The 18,367-nt window shown below is 57.5% G+C and overlaps 1 protein-coding gene across 1 annotated transcript in view; it reads left to right on the top strand.

Annotated features, from left to right (window-relative positions):
* Tenm2 (teneurin transmembrane protein 2) overlaps positions 1-18,367 on the top strand; it is a 705,632-nt gene that overhangs the window by 676,494 nt on the left and 10,771 nt on the right. The window contains 13 exon segments of the mRNA XM_090321035.1: positions 1,109-1,228; positions 2,574-2,760; positions 2,762-2,840; positions 3,272-3,339; positions 3,342-3,540; positions 5,134-5,277; positions 5,589-5,838; positions 9,104-9,124; positions 11,696-11,928; positions 12,556-12,710; positions 13,613-14,487; positions 16,131-16,306; positions 17,445-17,680. Of these exon segments, the coding sequence (XP_090177161.1) occupies positions 1,109-1,228; positions 2,574-2,760; positions 2,762-2,840; positions 3,272-3,339; positions 3,342-3,540; positions 5,134-5,277; positions 5,589-5,838; positions 9,104-9,124; positions 11,696-11,928; positions 12,556-12,710; positions 13,613-14,487; positions 16,131-16,306; positions 17,445-17,680 (2,743 nt within the window).

Genomic DNA, 18,367 nt, shown 5'->3' with positions numbered 1-18,367 from the left:
TCTACCCTCTCAACGTCTGCGTGGATGCCTAATTCCAAAGTATAAAATTGCCCTCCCTCCAAGATACGGGTTGAAGTTCAGCAAGCCTGCGAATGCCACTGCATTATCATCTGACGATAATAAAGGACAGAGCTAGGAGTAAAAAGAGAACTTAATTCAAGACTTCACAAGGGGCGTTCCCCTAGATAATGGCACACAAAAATGACTGAAGTGCTTTGGGTCTACCACTATAATTTATAGAGCAGATCTCACTATCTAGATAATGTGATAATTGTACACACCAATAATCATAAAAAGAAGTGAACTAAGAGCATGTCTTCACTGAATGGGAATGATAGGACGCCAGCAACAGTGAAGAACGGGTGTGGGGGGGGGGGACAGGAAAAAAATAGAGCCGTAGAAAGCACAGCCAGCTATCCCCTTGTAGTACCACCGATCTGCCAAGTCCTCCTACCACAAGGACAGACTCCAGAGAGCACAGGTGTAGAAGGAGCAGGGAGTGCCTGCCAGGAACAACACACCCACACACATACACACACACACACACACACACACACACATATACATACATACATACATACACACACATACACATACACACACACATACACATATACACTATACATACACATATACATACACACACATACACATATAACATACACGCCACACACCACACACACACACATCACACATCACACTCGTCACATAGACACCACACACCACGCACACACCACCACACACTACACACTACACCACACACCACACTTACGCACACACACCACCACACAACCTTGAACTTGAGGTTTAGGCCTGGCTCCGTCCTGATGGTTCTAATGGTGGATATTCAGGGAGAAGGGAGAAGGAGGTGGGGCCACAGAGATGCCGCTGCTGTCTCAGGCCGGGGACCCTCGGGGCACCTCTAGGCAGTGTGCTCTGAGCAGCCGCCAGGCCCCCCAGACCTGGAGAGCAGATGGAGGGGCTCCGGCGTCCCCCGAGACGGCAGGGGAGGGACACGGGACACGCCGGGCCACACGCAAGAGGCCCAGGCACGGGGGACGGGTGCTTTCTCTCCCTCGGTCACCTCACCCCGCCCTCTCTCCCGCAGCCTGGTTTCTGTCATCCGAGGCCAGGTGCTCACCATGGACGGGACGCCCCTGGTCGGGGTGAATGTGTCCTTCGTCAAGTACCCCAAGTACGGCTACACCATCACCCGCCAGGACGGCACGTGAGTAGCGGGGGGGGGTGTACAGAGAGGGGCCCTGCCCCCCCACTTGGGGCTTCCGGGTCCCGGCCCCCTCCTCTAGCGAGAGTCCCCTCCAGGTATCTCATGCTGCTTGGTGTGAAGTCAAAGTCGGGAAGGAAGGAGAAATAAAAGGCCCCGGGATCGGGGTGTTGGTCCCAGGGCCCGCGCCCCCATTTCCTCGTGTCAGGTCCACATGTTGGGGGCTGGGGAGAGTTCTAGAAAGAAGCCAAGGCAGAGCTTGGAAAGGCCCCCCAAGGTTGTAAATCACAGGCCTCGCCCCAGGGGGACACAGCATCCCGTGGGCGTCCCCCTCCTCTGAGGGGATCCCTCTCCTCATTCATGGGGGGGCAGTAGAAGTTGGGTTGTTTGCCCCGCAGCTCTGAGGGGTGTAACCAGAAAAGTCTAATTAAATACACTTAGCAGCCACCCTGCTGGGTGAAGGCCCAGCCAGCTCCTCCCATCAGCTGACTGGAAAACAGGGGGCCATCCACCCCCCCCTACCCCACACCCCCACACACAAGCCAGAGGAAAGCTCTGCTGAGGAGAAGAAAGAAAGCCACAGGAAAGGAACCGGCCTGAACTGGACACCCCACACACACCACACACACACACACCACACACACACGCGCGCGCACATACACACACACACCCCTTCCAAAGCAACACAGAGACTCACACTCCAGCTCTGAAAACAAACCTCTGTCAAGAAAACTCAACTTGACTCCCCGGGCGCCCGGCCCTCACGCCTGTCCCTCCCAGCTACTCAGGAGGCTGAATCTGAGGGTCACAGTTTGAATCCAGCCCGGGCAGGACAATCCATGAGACTTTTATCTCCAATTAATCACAGGAAAGAAAATAAGTAAAATACATAAATAAGCTGACGCGGCGCCACGACTCAAAACGGTAGCATTCTGGCCTTGAGCAGAAGGAGCTCAGGGACAGTGCTCTGCCCTGGTCCTCAGGCCCTGGGCCCAGCAAAAACTAAAACACCTCAACTCTGGGGAGCTGTGACTCCAGTGGAGCGTTAGTCCCGGATGCCCCAAGGTTAAGGTCAACACCAGCAGGGCCTGCCTCCCTCCCCTCTGAGTGTCCCACTCTGAAGGGGACGAATGGCCTGTTTGGGTTGGAAAGCCATGAAAGCCCCAGGTATGCTGGGCCGCTCTGGTAGCCCCCCCAGGCTGCACGAGAGTGGCCAGAGCCACAGACTTTGAGCCCAGGACCCCCGTGGACCTCCCCACCTCCCCCTCCTCCTCCTCCCCCTCCCTCCGGGTGGAAGCTGAAGCCGCCGGCTGGAGCCTCTCGGCCAGCTCCCCTTCCTCCCCCTCAGGTTTGACCTGATGGCCAACGGGGGCGCCGCCCTGACGCTGCACACTTCGGAGCGCGCCCCGTTCATGAGCCAGGAGCGCACGGTGTGGCTGCCCTGGAACAGCTTCCACGCCATGGACACGCTGGTCATGAAGACGGAGGAGAACTCCATCCCAGCTGCGACCTTGAGCGCTTCCTGAGGCCCTGACCCCCGTCATCACCGCCTCCCCGCTCTCCACCTTCTTCAGCGCCGCGCCCGGACGCAGCCCCATCGTGCCCGAGACCCAGGTGGGAAAGGCTGGCCACCCCCCACACCCCGCTGCCCCCGGCCCCAACCCAAGTGAGTGGGCTGGGCGTGGTGTGGAGCTCAGAGCCTGGAGGGGGAGCTTGGCTGCAGATAAACGAGCAAAACGCTGGCCGTGTAGAACTCCCTTTAAAAAACAAAATCTTCCTGCCAGTCATGGGCTTGAACTCAGGGCCTGGACGCTATCCAGCACAGCTCCACTGCCAGCGTCCTGGTGGTTCGCTGGAGATTAAAAGTCTCCAGGACTTGGCAGGCTTTGAACTGTGATCCTCAGCTCTCAGGCCCCGGAGTAGCTGGGTGACGCGTGGTCGCCTGGCGCCAGGCTCCCAGGCTTTGGATATGGTGTAAAGCAGCACAAGTGTGCAAGCCCTGTCCGGGGCTGCCTGTGACAGGTGCCGTGTGTTCCCCGGCCAGGTTCCTGCACGAGGAGCTGGAGCTCCTGGCTCCAGCGTGAGGGCTCCGGTACCTGAGCTCCAGGACAGCGGGGGCTACAAGTCCTTGCTGAAGGTCACCATGACACAGTCGGCTGTGCCCTTGAACCTGTCAGGGTTCCATCTGATGGTGGCCGTGGAGGGCCACCTCTTCCAGAAGTCCTTCCAGGCGTCTCCCAACCTGGCCTACACCTTCATCTGGGACAAGACGGACGCCTACGGCCAGCGCGTGTACGGCCTCTCGGACGCGGTCGGTACGTGTCACCCTGACCTCCCACCCGTCCCCGGGTTGGGGCAAGTGTCGGATCAGTCCCTGGTATGTGCCAGGCACTGTGCCCACAGATACAGATGCCCCAGCCAATGAGAAAGACAAGAAAAAGTCCTCCTCCACGGGACCCTGTCCCAGTGGGGCTTTCAAAGAAGAGAGGAAATACAACCCGGTACGGGGGCCCCCGCCTGTAATGCCAGCTACTCGGGGGGCTGAGAGCTGGAGGGCTGTGGTTCAGAGTCTGCCCTGGGTAAACAAATTCATGAGAGTTTCCTCTCCAAGTCACCATTAAACTGTCCCCCAGGCTAGAGACCCAGCTCAAGTGGTCTCGGTCACAAGCATGGAAGTGCCACAGGAGAGCTTGGGGCTCTGAGTTCAAGCCTTGGTTCTGGTACAATAGGGATAAAAAGGGAGGGAGAAGGATAGATGGTTGATTCTTTCGCCTTTATTGCTGGTTTTCAGCATCATGCGTTGGTTTATTCTCAAATGCGGCAAATGAATAAGCAATTTGTAAGTTTGTAGAAAAGTAATGCCATCATGAAGTCACTGTCAGAAATGTTAAGTGCTGTGTTTCCATCCAGAGACGCTGTGATTCTCACCAGCCCCACTCTGGTTCTTAAAAAAGTCTTCCTGGGCTGGGAGTTTGGCCTAGTGGTAGAGTGCTTGTCTAGTATGCACAAAGGCCCGGGTTCCATTCCTCAGTACCACATACATAGAAAAAAGCTGGAAGTGGTGCTGAGGCTCAAGTGGTAGAGCTCTAGCCTTGAGAAAGTCCAAGGACAGTGCTCAGGCCCTGAGCTCCAGCCCAGGACTGGCAAAAAAAAAAAAAAAAAAAAAAAACAGTCTTCCTGGCTGGTGGTCACCTCTCGAGCACCTGAGCCCTGGGGCAGGCCGCGTCTTTCCAGGGATGATTACAAAAGCTGGTCCGTGCTTTCCCCAATGCAATGGTGTTTCAAGCATTTTCCGGCTGCGGTGGGTACCTGCAGTGCTAAGGGCCGCTGTGTGAAGGGTGCTCTTGTCCGTGAGTCCAGAATCTCCATCCTCTATGAGCCGCCAGTGAGAATGTGTGTCACACATGAGGTGTGACAGAGCCATTCCACATGCTGGTGGCTGTGACAGGAGCCTAAGAGGCGAGGATTGCGGTCTGAAGCCAGCCCAGGCAGGGAAGTCTGTGAGACACTTGTCTCCCATTAGCCAGGAAAAGCCAGGAGCCAAAAAAAAAAAAGGCTCAGGGACGGTGCCCAGGCCCTGAGTTCAAGCCCTGGGACTGACACAAAATAAAAAAGCATTTTATGAACAGCAGACGGGAGAGACAGCTCCCGTCCTCAGGTACAGCTCTAAAGAGAGCTGTGCAGCCCAGGAGCCTCAGCCCGTCCCGTCTCTGGACGGGGACTGATGTCTCCCCGATTACAACCATGGAGTGTTTCAAGGTCAAGGTGAAGGTCAGGTTCAGCTGGAAGGTGAACAGGAGAGAAGCAGTCAGCCTCCCCCCTCCCACCGCGGGCCGCACACGGGCTTTGCGTGGGGCTGGGGCGGGGGGCTCAGGAGTAAGTGGGGGACCCCCCCTCCTGCCTTGCAGTGTCTGTGGGCTTTGAGTACGAGACCTGCCCCAGTCTCATCCTGTGGGAGAAGAGGACGGCCCTGCTGCAGGGGTTTGAGCTGGACCCGTCCAACCTGGGCGGCTGGTCGCTGGACCAGCACCACATCCTGAACGTCAGGAGCGGTAGGTGGGGCTGGGGGGGGCAGCCTCTCCACACGCAAGAGGCCTTGACTCGCTTCTAGAACCTTCTCTCCAGCCATCCCTGCCCTCCGCTGTGCCTCACCAAGTCCCCCCACCCCCAAACTCGCAGGCCCTCCTGAGTTTCAACACCAGTCCTGTTGGGCCCCCCCCCCCCAGGCGTCCACTCGCCCTGCACAGCCCAGCTCAGCCCGGGCTGCCCACGCCCTCCTGGGGTTGTGAATTCTCCGGGGTTCCCCCCACCCCGGTCCCCACCGGGCCCGGCGTGTGAGCTGGCGCCTGCTCCCCTCCTGCAGGCATCCTGCACAAAGGCACGGGCGAGAACCAGTTCCTGACCCAGCAGCCGGCCATCATCACCAGCGTCATGGGCAATGGCCGCCGGCGGAGCATCTCCTGCCCCAGCTGCAACGGCCTGGCCGAGGGCAACAAGCTGCTGGCGCCCGTGGCGCTGGCCGTGGGCACGGACGGGAGTCTCTTCGTGGGCGACTTCAACTACGTGCGGCGAATCTTCCCCTCCCGCAACGTCACCAGCATTCTGGAGCTACGGTAAGGCCGCGCCGGGGGGGGCCCCACCCCACTGCTCCCCCGGGGCCCTGGGCCACGCGGGGCTGGGTTCAGGTTCTCTGAGGAGAACCCCAGAGGAGCCAAGCCCCGGGCCTGGAGTCCACAAGGGTGCGGGGCATTGTGTGTCCCCCACAAAACACCACACATAGCCAGGTGGCTCACGCCTCTTATGATCCCAGCTACTCAGGAGGCCGAGGTCTGAGGACAGAGGTTCAAAGCCAGCCCGGCAGCCATGTCTATGGAACTCTTTATCTCCAAGGAGCCAGCAGTGGAGCTGTGGCTCAAGTGGTACCAGGCCAGTCCTGAGCACAAAAGCTCAAGGAACAGTGCCCAGGCCCTGAGTTCAAACTCCGGGACCAGCACGTGCACACACACACACACACACACACACACACACACACACACACACACACACAGGCGGCAGTGGCTTGTGATTGCTAGATGGAGACTGGACATGGAGGGGTGGGAGATGGGGCGGAGGGGAGAGTCCCTTGGCGACAGCAATTTGTATTAGCACAGTAGTGCTGCAGGAAGACACAGGTCCTGGTTCAATCCAACGGGTGTGGTGGAAGAAATGGAGCCAGGAAAGGGAGGGAGGGAGGGAGGGAGGGAGGGAGGGAGGGAGGGAGGGAAAGGGGAAGGAATGTCTGCCTCTTCCCCCTTCTTGGGGCTCTCTTTGACCTCCTGCCTGTGGGGGTCACACCTGGGGAGGCCCCCATACCCAGGGCACAAGCCAGTGGCCCAGCCCAGCCACCCGGCCACCTGTGAGCACCACAACACCCGAGCTCCCCGCAACACCCGAGCTCCCCTGACAGCCGTGTGATTGGTGCCTTTAGACTTTTCTTGCTTCCATAGCTGGAACCCAGAGCCAATTAGGAGTTCAGCTTTTACAAAAAGACACTTTTGAGTCTTCATTCCTTCCCCTCCGCACCTGAAAACAAAGAGCTGTCAATCTCCTCTCTCTGGAACTGCCATGGTGGAGAAGAGGAGGAGGAGGGGGGAGGACAGGAACAGGGAGGATGAGGAGGAGAGGAAGGGGGAGGAGGAGAGAAAGGGGGAAGAGGAGGAGAACAAGCCGCCTTAACTCGAGGGACAGGCCTAGACCTGAGCAGGCCATCTCTGCCCGGCCCAGACTGACTGGAGGATGCTATGAATTTGATACATCACCAGTGGAGAACCAAACCCGCCAGTGACCTTGAAGTTGAGTAGCAGTGACCACAGCCTTTACCCAGAGTTCACTGGGACTCAGAGGCCCCAGCCCCTCCCCTCTCCACCCCCCCACCCTTCAGATATGATATTAATTAATCAACTTAAAGCAGATGTTCTCCGGAAAGATGTAGGTCATGTCTGCAGACCCAAATCCCATCTAGTCTTTTTGCAAAATCTCTACTTTAAAAAAAAGAAGGTAGAATTGATATTGCAATAATTAAGAGCCAAATATGCCTACCACGGGTGGCAGATAACATTTCACTTTCATTAAGCAATATAGAACCGGCGTGAGAGTTCCCGGCTGCCACGCTGACACGCCAGGCTTTGCAGAGTGAATCTTAAATTGCACTATGCCAGTCAGAGCTCAGAAGTTATCAGCATCATTTAATTAACTTTTTTTTTCCTGCCAAAACTCACACGATAGAATAAAATGTAAACGCGTAATTCCTGTCCAAACCTACTGCTAATGACAGCCCCAGCGGAGACCTGGGTACCCCCAAACAAACGGGAGCACCCCACTCCTGTAGCCCCTCCCCAACAGCCCCCCACTTTGGCAAGAAGGGAAGCGGTATCAGGGTCTTTTCCCCTTGACTGTTCACTCATTCAAGGCTAACCTTAACATCCTGCCACGTGCCGGTGGGAATTTCCTTGTTGTTGTTCTTTAAAGCAAACACAATGAGCTGGGTGCGGTGGCTCATGCCTGTAATCCTAGCCACTCAGCAGACCGAGGATCTGCAGGTCCTGGTTTGAAGCCAGCCTGGGCAGCGAAGTGCCTGCGATTCTTACCTCCAGTTAATCAGAAGAGAGGGAGATGGGGAGAAAGCTCCAACTGGAGCTCAAGTGGTAGAGTGCAAAAAATAAATACATAAATAAATAAATAAATAAATAAATAAATAAATAAATAAAAGTCAGGGAAAGTTGCCAGGCACTGAGTTTAAGCCCCAGAACCAGGAGGGAAAGGGAAAGGGAAAGGGAAAGGGAAAGGGAAAGGGAAAGGGAAAGGGAAGGAAGGAAGGAAGGAAGGAAGGAAGGAAGGAAGGAAGGAAGGAAGGAAACAAAACTTCTAGTTCTTCCTAAAGTGGCAGAAGGGGATCTTTGGCTCTAATTTCAGGAAGAGGCTGTTGCCTGAATCTGGGGACTGGAATGAGCCAGTGTTGAGAGTTACTGTGAGAAAAAACGGTGTGTCAACCTTCTCCCCCAACTCCCCCACACACACACACATACACACACACACACTCACACACACACACACATACACACACACTCACACACACACACACACACACACACACAAGCCCGTGAGGAGGAAGAGAGAGATGGGAGATGAAACGGGCATGGAAAATGGTTCCGGGTGTCTTTCTGGGGCTGCGTGTCACACCTGCTATCTATGGGTTGCACTTGGCTGGAGAGGGCGGGAGGGAGGGGAGGAAGGAGAGGGGGAGGAGTGTCCTGGGTCTTGAACTCAGGACTTTTCCCCTCAAGACTAGGGCCCTGGCACTCAGGCCACACTTGCATTTCCAGCTTTGTGCTGGTTGTCTAGAAATAAGAGTCTCATGGATTTTCCTCAAACCTCAGTCCTCAGATCCCAGCTTGCTAAGAAGCAAGGCCTGAGCCACGGGCACGCGGTTGGTTCTGTTCGTAATGCAGGGATGACAGCTGGGGCAGCATGGCCACACGCTGTCCACACCCAGGGCGGCCATTGCCAATGAGCGATGGAGCCCTTTGGAGGTCAGCTGGGCTGGGGCACCCACACCCTTCCACCCGCACATCTGTGGGGGTCACTGCCGAGCCCGTCCTGCCTGTGGCCTGTACGGCCGGCCACCCCTTCCTCACCTGGTGGCCCCTGGGTCCTGGGCCTGGCTGAGTCGGGGTGTCTTCTAAAGTAATGAGTCCAGGCACTGTCCGAGAGCTGGGCGAGGCGGTGGGGGAGCGAGGAGCTTTCCAGAGAAGAGACAGAAAATGTTATGCTTGCCGGTCTCCAGTTCTTCCGCTAACTGTGTCTTCTCTTTTTTTTTCCTTCTGTTTTCTTTCTATAAAGAAATAAAGAGTTTAAACATAGGTAAGAGGAATAACCCTTTTCCATATCTCTTGATACAGCTCGTTTCCTTGTGTTGGCAGGGTTTCTTTTGGTTTGGTTTTGTCTTGTCCATCTTGTGCAGTGTGTGTGTGCGCGCGCGTGTGTGTGTGTGTGTGTGTGTTTTACCATAATTTTCTTACGTGTTAATTATGTGTGTCGTGAATAGGATAAGCTTTGGCAGTTGTGAGCTGCAGTCAGAAAGCACCGAATCCGCTGACAGTAATTAGACTTTCTGAGACACGCGAGGATGTGACCATGAACTCTCGCTGAACTGCCATCCCAAACATTCGCTGTGGTCCATAATTGGGATAAACAGTGAAGGAAAATTTCTGGCTGGCAGAGATGCTGGACTGGGTTCACAAACGCTTTAATGAACTGGAAACGGGTCAAAAACTCATTTTCCACTCGTTAATGGTTGTTCCCCTAGATGGATGGGAAAAAAACACACACGCCACGCGCAAGTGAATCACCAGGTGGAGTGACGGTGGCCAGGCGTGGTCAGGCGTGGGCAGGGGCAGGGGTGGGGCGGAGCGGGGAAGCCAAGTGCTCCTAGCCTAAATGACCTTCATCCCTCCTGGGATCCAAGGTCATTTAAAATTGCTGTGCGGGGGTGCGTGGGAGTGGACGAGGAGGGACGCGACTGGAAGAGACTGCCGTCTACCTCCACCGCAGCCCAAGGTTAGACAGGGAGCAGCCGGCTTCCACCGTCGCCATGGTCAGTGGCCAGGCCTGGCCCGGGAAGAGCCCTTTGGCCCACTGGAGCCCCGATTGGCTGATGCCAGGCACCCAAGGGAACCATTTCCTGATGCCCACCCCGTTCCCATACACCCTACACCACAGTCAGGGAGGGGCCTGGCCTGCTGGCCCGCCACACACAGGTCTACAAGAATTCCTGCTGAAGGCCCAGGAGGCCCTGGAAAAGGGCTCCCTGCTCACCAAGGAGCCCCACGCCCCCCGAGCCTGCTCCTCTGCCAGAGATTTAGAAAAGCCTCCCCATCAGGCGCCACAGAAAGTCCAGAATTAATTAGCTTGTGCCGACACAGGCACAGATGTCAGGTGTCTTGATCTTCCTCCTGATCTCACCAGCCACCGCTCATTCAGTAAGTGCGGCGTCTAATTAAAAAATGGCAGGAGTTTCCCCTCTCAGCCCTAATTTGTTTTGCATATATGGATTTTCTCTTAATGACTTAGCCAAAAGGAAGAGGAGGAAGGAGGAGGAGGACAAAGTGAAGGAGAGGAAAAGGAAGGATGGGGAGGAGGAAGAGGAGTGATGAGGAGGAGAGAAGAGAGGAGAGGAGAGGAGAGGAGAGGAGAGGAGAGGAGAGGAGAGGAGAGGAGAGAAGAGAAGAGAAGAGAAGAGAAGAGAAGAGAAGAGAAGAGGCCATTTCTAAGCCTTGATTGCTCCTCTGCCTTGGAACTGCCATGGCCTAAGCCTGTGCTCCCCTGCCCCGTGCTCCTGCCTCTGCCACAATGGATGCTTCGGTTCCTGGAAGGCAGGCTGCTCTGTCTTCTCAGCATTTAGAGGATGTCCTGCCTTCCCATCCTCAAGAAACTTGGCAAGCTTGAGCCCCAAGCCCTGTGTGAGAAAATGAACTCACGGACTGAATTCTACATACATTGTAAAATGAGGAAGGAGATACGGCAGAAAAGGAGGAGGAAGAGGAGGAAGAGGAGGAGGAGGAGGAGGAAGAAGAGGAGGAGGAGGAGGGACCTGGAGAAGGTGTGCTGTGACCCCACAAGCCTCCTCACCCCGACAGCTCCCTGGCTGGAATTCTGGAAGACCTTGACTCTGAATTCAACCCTGGCTCTTCACAGAAGCAGCTGGAATTAGAGCTGGTCTCCACTCACAAATTGTTCCCCAAAATAGCTTCTTAGCTCTCCTCTTTGATTTTTTTTCCCTTAAATTGGAAAAGAACCCAAATGGTAGCGTCTTAATTAGTAATTTGCCAGCTAATGTCTACTGGATAAATAGAACCACCCAACACCTCCCTCCCCAACCACCCCTCACCTGCCCCAGCCCTTCAAAGCCTAACCCAGAAACCCCACGCTCATCTCAGCCCTGAAGAAAGCTGTTCTGTCCATCCCCCCCCACCGTGTCCATCACCTATAATCCTAGCCAGTCAGGAAGCTGAGATCTGAGGATCTTGGTTCAAAACCAGCCTGGGTAGGAAAGCCTGTCAAAGTCTTATCTCCAATTAACCACAAAGAAAAAGGGGGAGAAAGGCGGAAGTAGAGCTGTGGCTCAAGTAGCAAAGCACCAGCCTTGAGTTAAATAAAAAAAGAAACCTCAGGGACAGCATCACAGCCCTGAGTTCAAGCCCCAGGTTAGGCACAAAAAGAAAAAGAAAAGAAAACAGGACCAAAGTGGGGCCACGGTCATCCAGGTTCTGTGACAGCCTGGGGTGACTGGAGGGTCAGAAGGCCCCCGCTGCCCTTGCTTTCTAGTTCACTAAAGTGGACAGAGCCCAGCCACAGGAAGGCTGCTACGCTTTCTGTCCTCTCTCAGCCCCGAGTCGTCCTCACGTCTCTCTCCCTCTGCTTCTTCCTCTAAAGCAACAACCCGGCACACAAATACTACCTGGCGGTGGACCCCGTGTCCGGCTCGCTCTACGTCTCCGACACCAACAGCCGAAGAATCTACCGCGTGCGGTCCCTGAGCGGCGCCAAGGACCTGGCTGGGAACTCGGAGGTGGTGGCCGGCACGGGGGAGCAGTGCCTGCCCTTCGACGAGGCCCGGTGCGGGGACGGAGGCAAGGCTGTGGAGGCCACGCTGATGAGCCCCAGAGGTGAGGACGGGCGGGCGGAGGCCTGAGGTCGGGGACTCGGCTTCCCCAAGATGAGTGGACGTGGCCCTGTGGCCGTGGCACGGCAAGGGGGTTGTTGAGACTCTTGAAGGCCAGGGAGGCAGACAGCGCCTTGAGACCCTCCCCAGGGTACAGGACAGCCAGGGTGGGCGCCCTGGACGGGAGCAGTGAGGGGGAATTGAGATGGAAGTCGCCGGGCTCTCAGCCCGGTCGGGGTGGTGAGGTACGCAGCATAGGGGGCTGGAGTCGGGGCCCAGCAGGGAATTGTTCCTAATGGAGGGTGGGTGGGGGTGACAGGGGGAACTAGGAGTGTGGGAGGCCAGCCTTGCCGAAGGGTAGCTCTGCGGTGGACTTCCAGAGTGTGAGAGCGACGAGTTCTGGGCATCTTTGCATCCTAAAGACAGCGGAGGCAGGCCTGCCCCTCTCGCCGCGTAGAGGTGGGTGGTGACGCAGCCACCGCCCCAGAAATGATGCCAGTCTCAGAGTGGGGACCCCAGGAAAGGTTCTGCCTCCAAGGGGAGCCTCAGGATGGCCCCAGGCCAGCTGTGGGCCTCCTTCCATGGCCACGGGCCCAGCCACGGCCACGGCTCACTCCCCACGTCTCACCAGGAATTGCCGTGGACAAGAACGGGCTGATGTATTTCGTGGATGCCACCATGGTGCGCAAAGTGGACCAGAACGGGATCATCTCCACCCTGCTGGGCTCCAACGACCTCACGGCCGTCCGGCCCCTGAGCTGCGACTCCAGCATGGACGTGGCTCAGGTGGGGCCCTCCCCGGTGTCCCTCCCCGCCCCACCCCTGCCTGTGAGCCGGGAGGAAGCCAGGGTGAGGTGAAGACCCCAGCACTCCCCGCCCACCAGGACACAGGAGGGATGGGAAGGGAGGAGGAGGGATGGGAAGGGAGGAGGAGGGAAGGAGGGATGGAGGGAGGGAGGAGAGAGGGGAGAGGGGGAGGGAGGGTTGCATGGTGACAGCTTCAGGCTGGGCTCCTGCACCGTCCTCTGGGTCCAGGCTCCCCGGTTACTCTGAGCAGACCCAGCTGCATGCCAGGCCCTGTGCCTGGCTTGTGGCCCCCACTGGGGGGGTTCAACCAAGTGCCCACCAGTACAGGGGTCCCCTCAAGCGCCAGGCGCCTGCTCCCCACACTCCACGTCTGTGCACTCTCCTTCCCTCGTCCTGGGCCAGCCTCTTACACGGCAGCCCGCGTCCCAGCAGAGTGCCACGGGGGCTCGGGCGAGCTCTTGGTGGCACACGGGAGGACTGAGCTCCCCTCAATTCTGTTCCCTGAGGTGTGGCCTCATCTCTGCCCTGTCCTTGGCTCTCGGCGGGGCCTTGCGGCCAGGCCCCGTGGCCTGGTGAGTGGTGTGGACGGAGGGTCCCCCCTCAGTGGCTTCCTGGGCAGAGGCTGGTCTCGACAGCTCCAGCCCGTCGTGCCAGGGCAGCCCGTCTGGGAGGCTGAGATCTGAGGAGCCCGGGCACAAACTCTTATTTCCAATGACCCAGCAGAAAGCCAGACGCGGAGCTGTAGCCGGGTGGCAGAGCACCAGCCGCACAGAGGGGCCCAGGACAGGGGCGCAGAGGAGGGCTGGGGCTTCCCCGGGTGCGTCAGCTGGGGGGATCGCGTGGCCCCCACGCGGGTCTCTAACTCGCCCTGTCCTCCCCAGGTCCGGCTGGAGTGGCCCACAGACCTGGCCGTGAACCCCATGGACAATTCCCTGTATGTTCTAGAAAACAACGTCATCCTCCGCGTCACCGAGAACCACCAAGTGAGTGTGATTGCGGGGCGGCCCATGCACTGCCAGGTCCCCGGCATCGACTACTCGCTCAGCAAGCTGGCCATCCACTCGGCGCTCGAGTCGGCCAGCGCCATCGCCGTCTCGCACACGGGCGTGCTCTACATCTCCGAGACGGACGAGAAGAAGATCAACCGTCTGCGCCAGGTCACCACCAACGGGGAGATCGGCCTTCTGGCCGGGGCCGCCTCCGACTGCGACTGCAAGAACGACGTCAACTGCGTGTGCTACGCCGGGGACGACGCCTACGCCACCGACGCCATCCTCAACTCCCCGTCCTCCCTGGCCGTGGCCCCCGACGGCACCGTCTACATCGCCGACCTGGGTAACATCCGCATCCGTGCCGTCACCAGGAACAAGCCCGTGCTCAACGCCTTCAACCAGTACGAGGCCGCCTCGCCCGGCGAGCAGGAGCTCTACGTCTTCAACGCCGACGGCGTCCACCAGTACACCATGAGCCTGGTGACGGGCGAGTACCTGTACAACTTCACCTACGGCCCCGACAACCACGTCACCGAGCTGGTGGACAACAACGGCAACTCCCTCAAGATCCGCCGGGACGGCGGCGGCTCCCCCCGGCACCTGCTCCTGCCCGACAACCAGATTGTCACGCTCACCACGGGCGCCCACGGCGGCCTCAAAGTGGTGTCCACGCAGGGCCTGGAGCTGGGCCTTATGACCTACAGCGGGAACACCGGCCTGCTCACCTCCAAGAGCGACGAGACCGGCTGGACGACCTTCTACGAGTGAGTGTGCCACCCCTGCCCGCTCCCCGAGCTGCTGGCACCGGGGGGCGGGGGGAGGACACGCCTGCCACCACAGCTGCTGGAGGAGGGGGGAGATCTGAAGCCAGCCAGTGTCTGCGTGACACTTCCTCACTAGCAGCCCAACGGAGGGGAGGCTGTGGCTCAAGAGGGCCAGAGTGAGTTGGCCTTGACCCGAAAGAAGCTCGGGGCGGCATCCAGGCCCTAAGTTCACGGCCCAGGACTGGCACCCAAAGAGAACGGCTGGCTGGGCTCGGGGGCTCCTGCCCAGAAGCCCAGCTACTCGGGAGGCTGGGGTCTGAATGTGGCAGTTCTGAGCCAGCCCGAGCAGGCAAGCCCGGGAGACCCCCGGAATCAACAGTAAGAAAAGCCAGCAGGCCTGCAGCGGCCACAGTGAGCGACAGAAGGCTTGGGGACAGCACCTAGGCCCCAGTTAAAGCTCTGCACCCCACAGAGAGGGGGAGAGAGCCTCGTCTTCTTGACTTGAATACGTTTTCAGATATCAGGATATTTAGGTTCTCTTCTTAGTCTCTCCCTCTGCCCCCTTACTCTCTCCTCCCCTCTCTTCTCTCCTCTCCCCGCTCCTCTCTCTTCTTCCCTCCCCTCGCCCCTCTCCTCTCGCCCCTCTCCCTTCTCCCCTCTTTTGGGCCTCTGTCAGCACTGGCAATTTCTGTTGCTTGCCTAAGTTGAAATCTCAGGACACTGGGTACCCCTGGGAGGTAGGCACTGATTATCTGGGTTGATGGTGCCTGCCTGGGGGGGTGCAGAAAGGAGAGCCTGAGGGGGGTCCCAGTGGGGGTCCCCTAACTTGCAATAGGTCCAGCAGCACTGGGGATGGCAGATGGGCAGATGAACTTGGAGTCTCCTCTTCAGGGCCGCTCAGGTTCCTCTCCCGATTATCTCACACCACGCAGCTGCCTGTCCTTGCCTGTGGGGCAGCCCCCCCCCCCAGTATTAACCCATGAAAGGATGGACCCTGGCGGAGACTAGACAGATTCTCCTTAGTGATGAAGGAGCTAGCTAATTCGTGTGTGTGTGTGTGTGTGTGTGTGTGTGTTCACACCCGTCCTGGGGCTTGAACTCAGGGCCTGGGCACTGTCCCTGGGTTTTTTCTCCACTCTACCTCTTGAGCCACGGCTGTACTTCTGGTTTTTAGCTGGTTCATAAGCGTCTCTCAGGCTTTCCTGCCCGGGCTGGCTTCAAACCACCCTCCTCAGAGCTCAGCCACCTGAGTAGCTAGGATGACAGGCGCCCAGTTACCCAGGCTTTCTTTTCAGCTCCTCATCTCCATCCGTCCGTAAGAATCTAGTGAATTAGGGAGGGGATAACCCAAAGGCTGGAGAACGAACCCAAGGCCCGAGTCAGAAGTGGCGCCTGAGTCCCCGGCTCCTGCAGAAGGAAGCTGCTGCCACCCGGTGGCGGCTGCCAGGAGCTGCAGGCCTGCGTCTCCCAGGCTCTCGGGAAGGCTGGGCCGGGTCACTCCCTGGCTGTCACTCCTCCCCACCCTGCCTCGGCCAGCCCACACGCCTGCTGGTCCTCCCCTAGCATGCTCAGAACGCAGGGACGGGGGAGGCCAGCCCTGGGGAGGCCTCCGGGCTGACTCCACCCCGTGCCTCCTCCCCCAGCTACGACCACGAGGGCCGGCTGACCAACGTGACGCGTCCCACGGGCGTGGTCACCAGCCTGCACCGGGAGATGGAGAAGTCCATCACCATCGACATCGAGAACTCCAACCGGGACGATGACGTCACCGTGGTGACCAACCTGTCCTCCGTGGAGGCCTCATACACCGTGGTGCAAGGTGAGGCCGGAGGCTCTGAGCTCACACCCAGGGCCCCCGCAACGAAATCCCCGTGATCTAGAGCTGTGCTGGATTCTCCATTTTCATCCTTGCCAGTCATCTCTTTGGTTGCATTCAACTATTTTTATTTCTCCTTGTTAGCCTAATGGGTCTCCTACAGTCTTACTTCTCTTCCTTTCCCCCATCCCTCTATTGATCAATAGCTTTTCTTTTTCTTTTCTTTTCTTTTTTTTTTTTTTTTGCCAGTCGTGGGCTTGAGCTCAGGGCCTGAGCACTGTCCTTGGACTTTCTCAAGGCTAGAGCTCTACCACTTGAGCCACAGCACCACTTCTGGCTTTTTCTATGTATGTGGTACCGAGGAATCGAACCTGGCTCTTCATGCATGCTAGGCAAGCACTTTAACCACTAGGCCAAACTCCTGGCCCCATTTTAGTCCCTTATTTTGATTTGTGTTCTGTTTATCCACCTAAATAACTGCACATGTGTGTGTGTATATTCACATGTATATGTATGTCTTTTAGGTTTGGTTTGAACATAGGGATGAAATTTTATGGTTTTGGTATTTGAGTTCATTTCAAATATAATGCCTTCCAATTAAATTCATATTTTCTACAAAAAAGAAAAAGAAAGAAAGAAAGAACTGCGCTGGAAAACCGGGCTCTGGTGGCTCAGACCTGTCCTCCTAGCTACTGCCAATTCAAAGCCAGCCCAGGCACCAGAGTCCATGAGACTCTTATCTCCAATGACACACCAAAAATCCAGAAGTGGAGCTGCATGTGGCTACGTGGTAGAGCACTCACCCTTGAGAGGAGAGAAAAGCCTGGGGAGGTAAAAGCCTAGGGACAGAGCCCAGGCCCTGAGTTCAAGTTACACACACACATACAGGAATTAGGTGGAGGCATAGATCAGGTCCCTGGAATGCAACGTTTGGCCCTGCGTTCAATCCCCAGTGCCGCAGTGATGCAGCCTGCAGCTGTGAGTGCGGAAAGGGTCTGGGGTGCCAAGGCCCACGTTAATCCACGCGCTCAGGGGCGGGGCCTCATCTCCACCCGTGTGAGCCTCGTGAGGCTGGGAGCGGCGACCCCGGGTTAGAAGGGACACCCCCCCCCCTAACCATACCGTGTGCCCCTCCCGGCAGATCAAGTGCGGAACAGCTACCAGCTGTACAACAACGGCACGCTGAGGGTGGCGTACGCCAACGGCATGGGCGTGAGCTTCCACAGCGAGCCCCACGTGCTGGCTGGCACCGTCACCCCCACCATCAGCCGCTGCAACGTCTCGCTGCCCGCCGACAACGGCCTCAACTCCATCGAGTGGCGGCTGAGGAAGGAGCAGACCAAAGGCAAGGTCACCATCTTCGGCCGGAAGCTCCGGGTAGGTGGTCCAGGCGCGGCCGTCCCCGTCCAGGTCCACGCCTGCGTCCTGGCGTCCAGGCATCGGGCCCCAGCCTCAGGTCCCTGCCCCACGGGGCCGAGCTCACACACACACACGCACACACACACACACACACACACACACATACACGCATGCATGCACACACCCACACACGCACTCACGCACACGCACGCATGCACGCACACGCACGCATTCACGCACACTCACGCATGCATGCACACAAACACGCACACATGTTCACAGACGTCCATTTGGGATGGGATGGGAATAAGTATTATCAACACCTAAGACAACCGCAGACAGGACCCAGAACGTGGCCTGGGGGTAGAGTGTTTGCCTAGCATGCACAAAGACCTGGGTTCAATTCCTTGGCACCACATACACAGAAAAAAAAAATCCAGAAGTGGTGCTGTGGCTCAAGTGGTAGAGCTCTAGTCTTGAGGAAGCCCTAGGACAGTGCTCAAGCCCTGAGTTCAAGCCCAGGACTGGGGGAAAAATCAACAGCAGAACCAGAAAGGAGGTGAGCTACGAGACACTGAAGAGTTTAGAGGTTTGAAATCCCCCAGAAGACTCGTGTGGGCTATCACTGGACAATCACCATTCTCTTCCCAGCCCTGGGGCTTGAACTCAGGTTCTGAGCGCTGTCCCTGAGCTCTTCAGCTCAAC

This window comes from Megascapheus bottae, chromosome 29, assembly GCF_031878675.1.
Source record: "Megascapheus bottae isolate mThoBot1 chromosome 29, mThoBot2.hap1, whole genome shotgun sequence".
NCBI classification, from domain to species: domain Eukaryota; kingdom Metazoa; phylum Chordata; class Mammalia; order Rodentia; family Geomyidae; genus Megascapheus; species Megascapheus bottae.
This window is presented reverse-complemented; position numbering and strand designations above follow the sequence as displayed.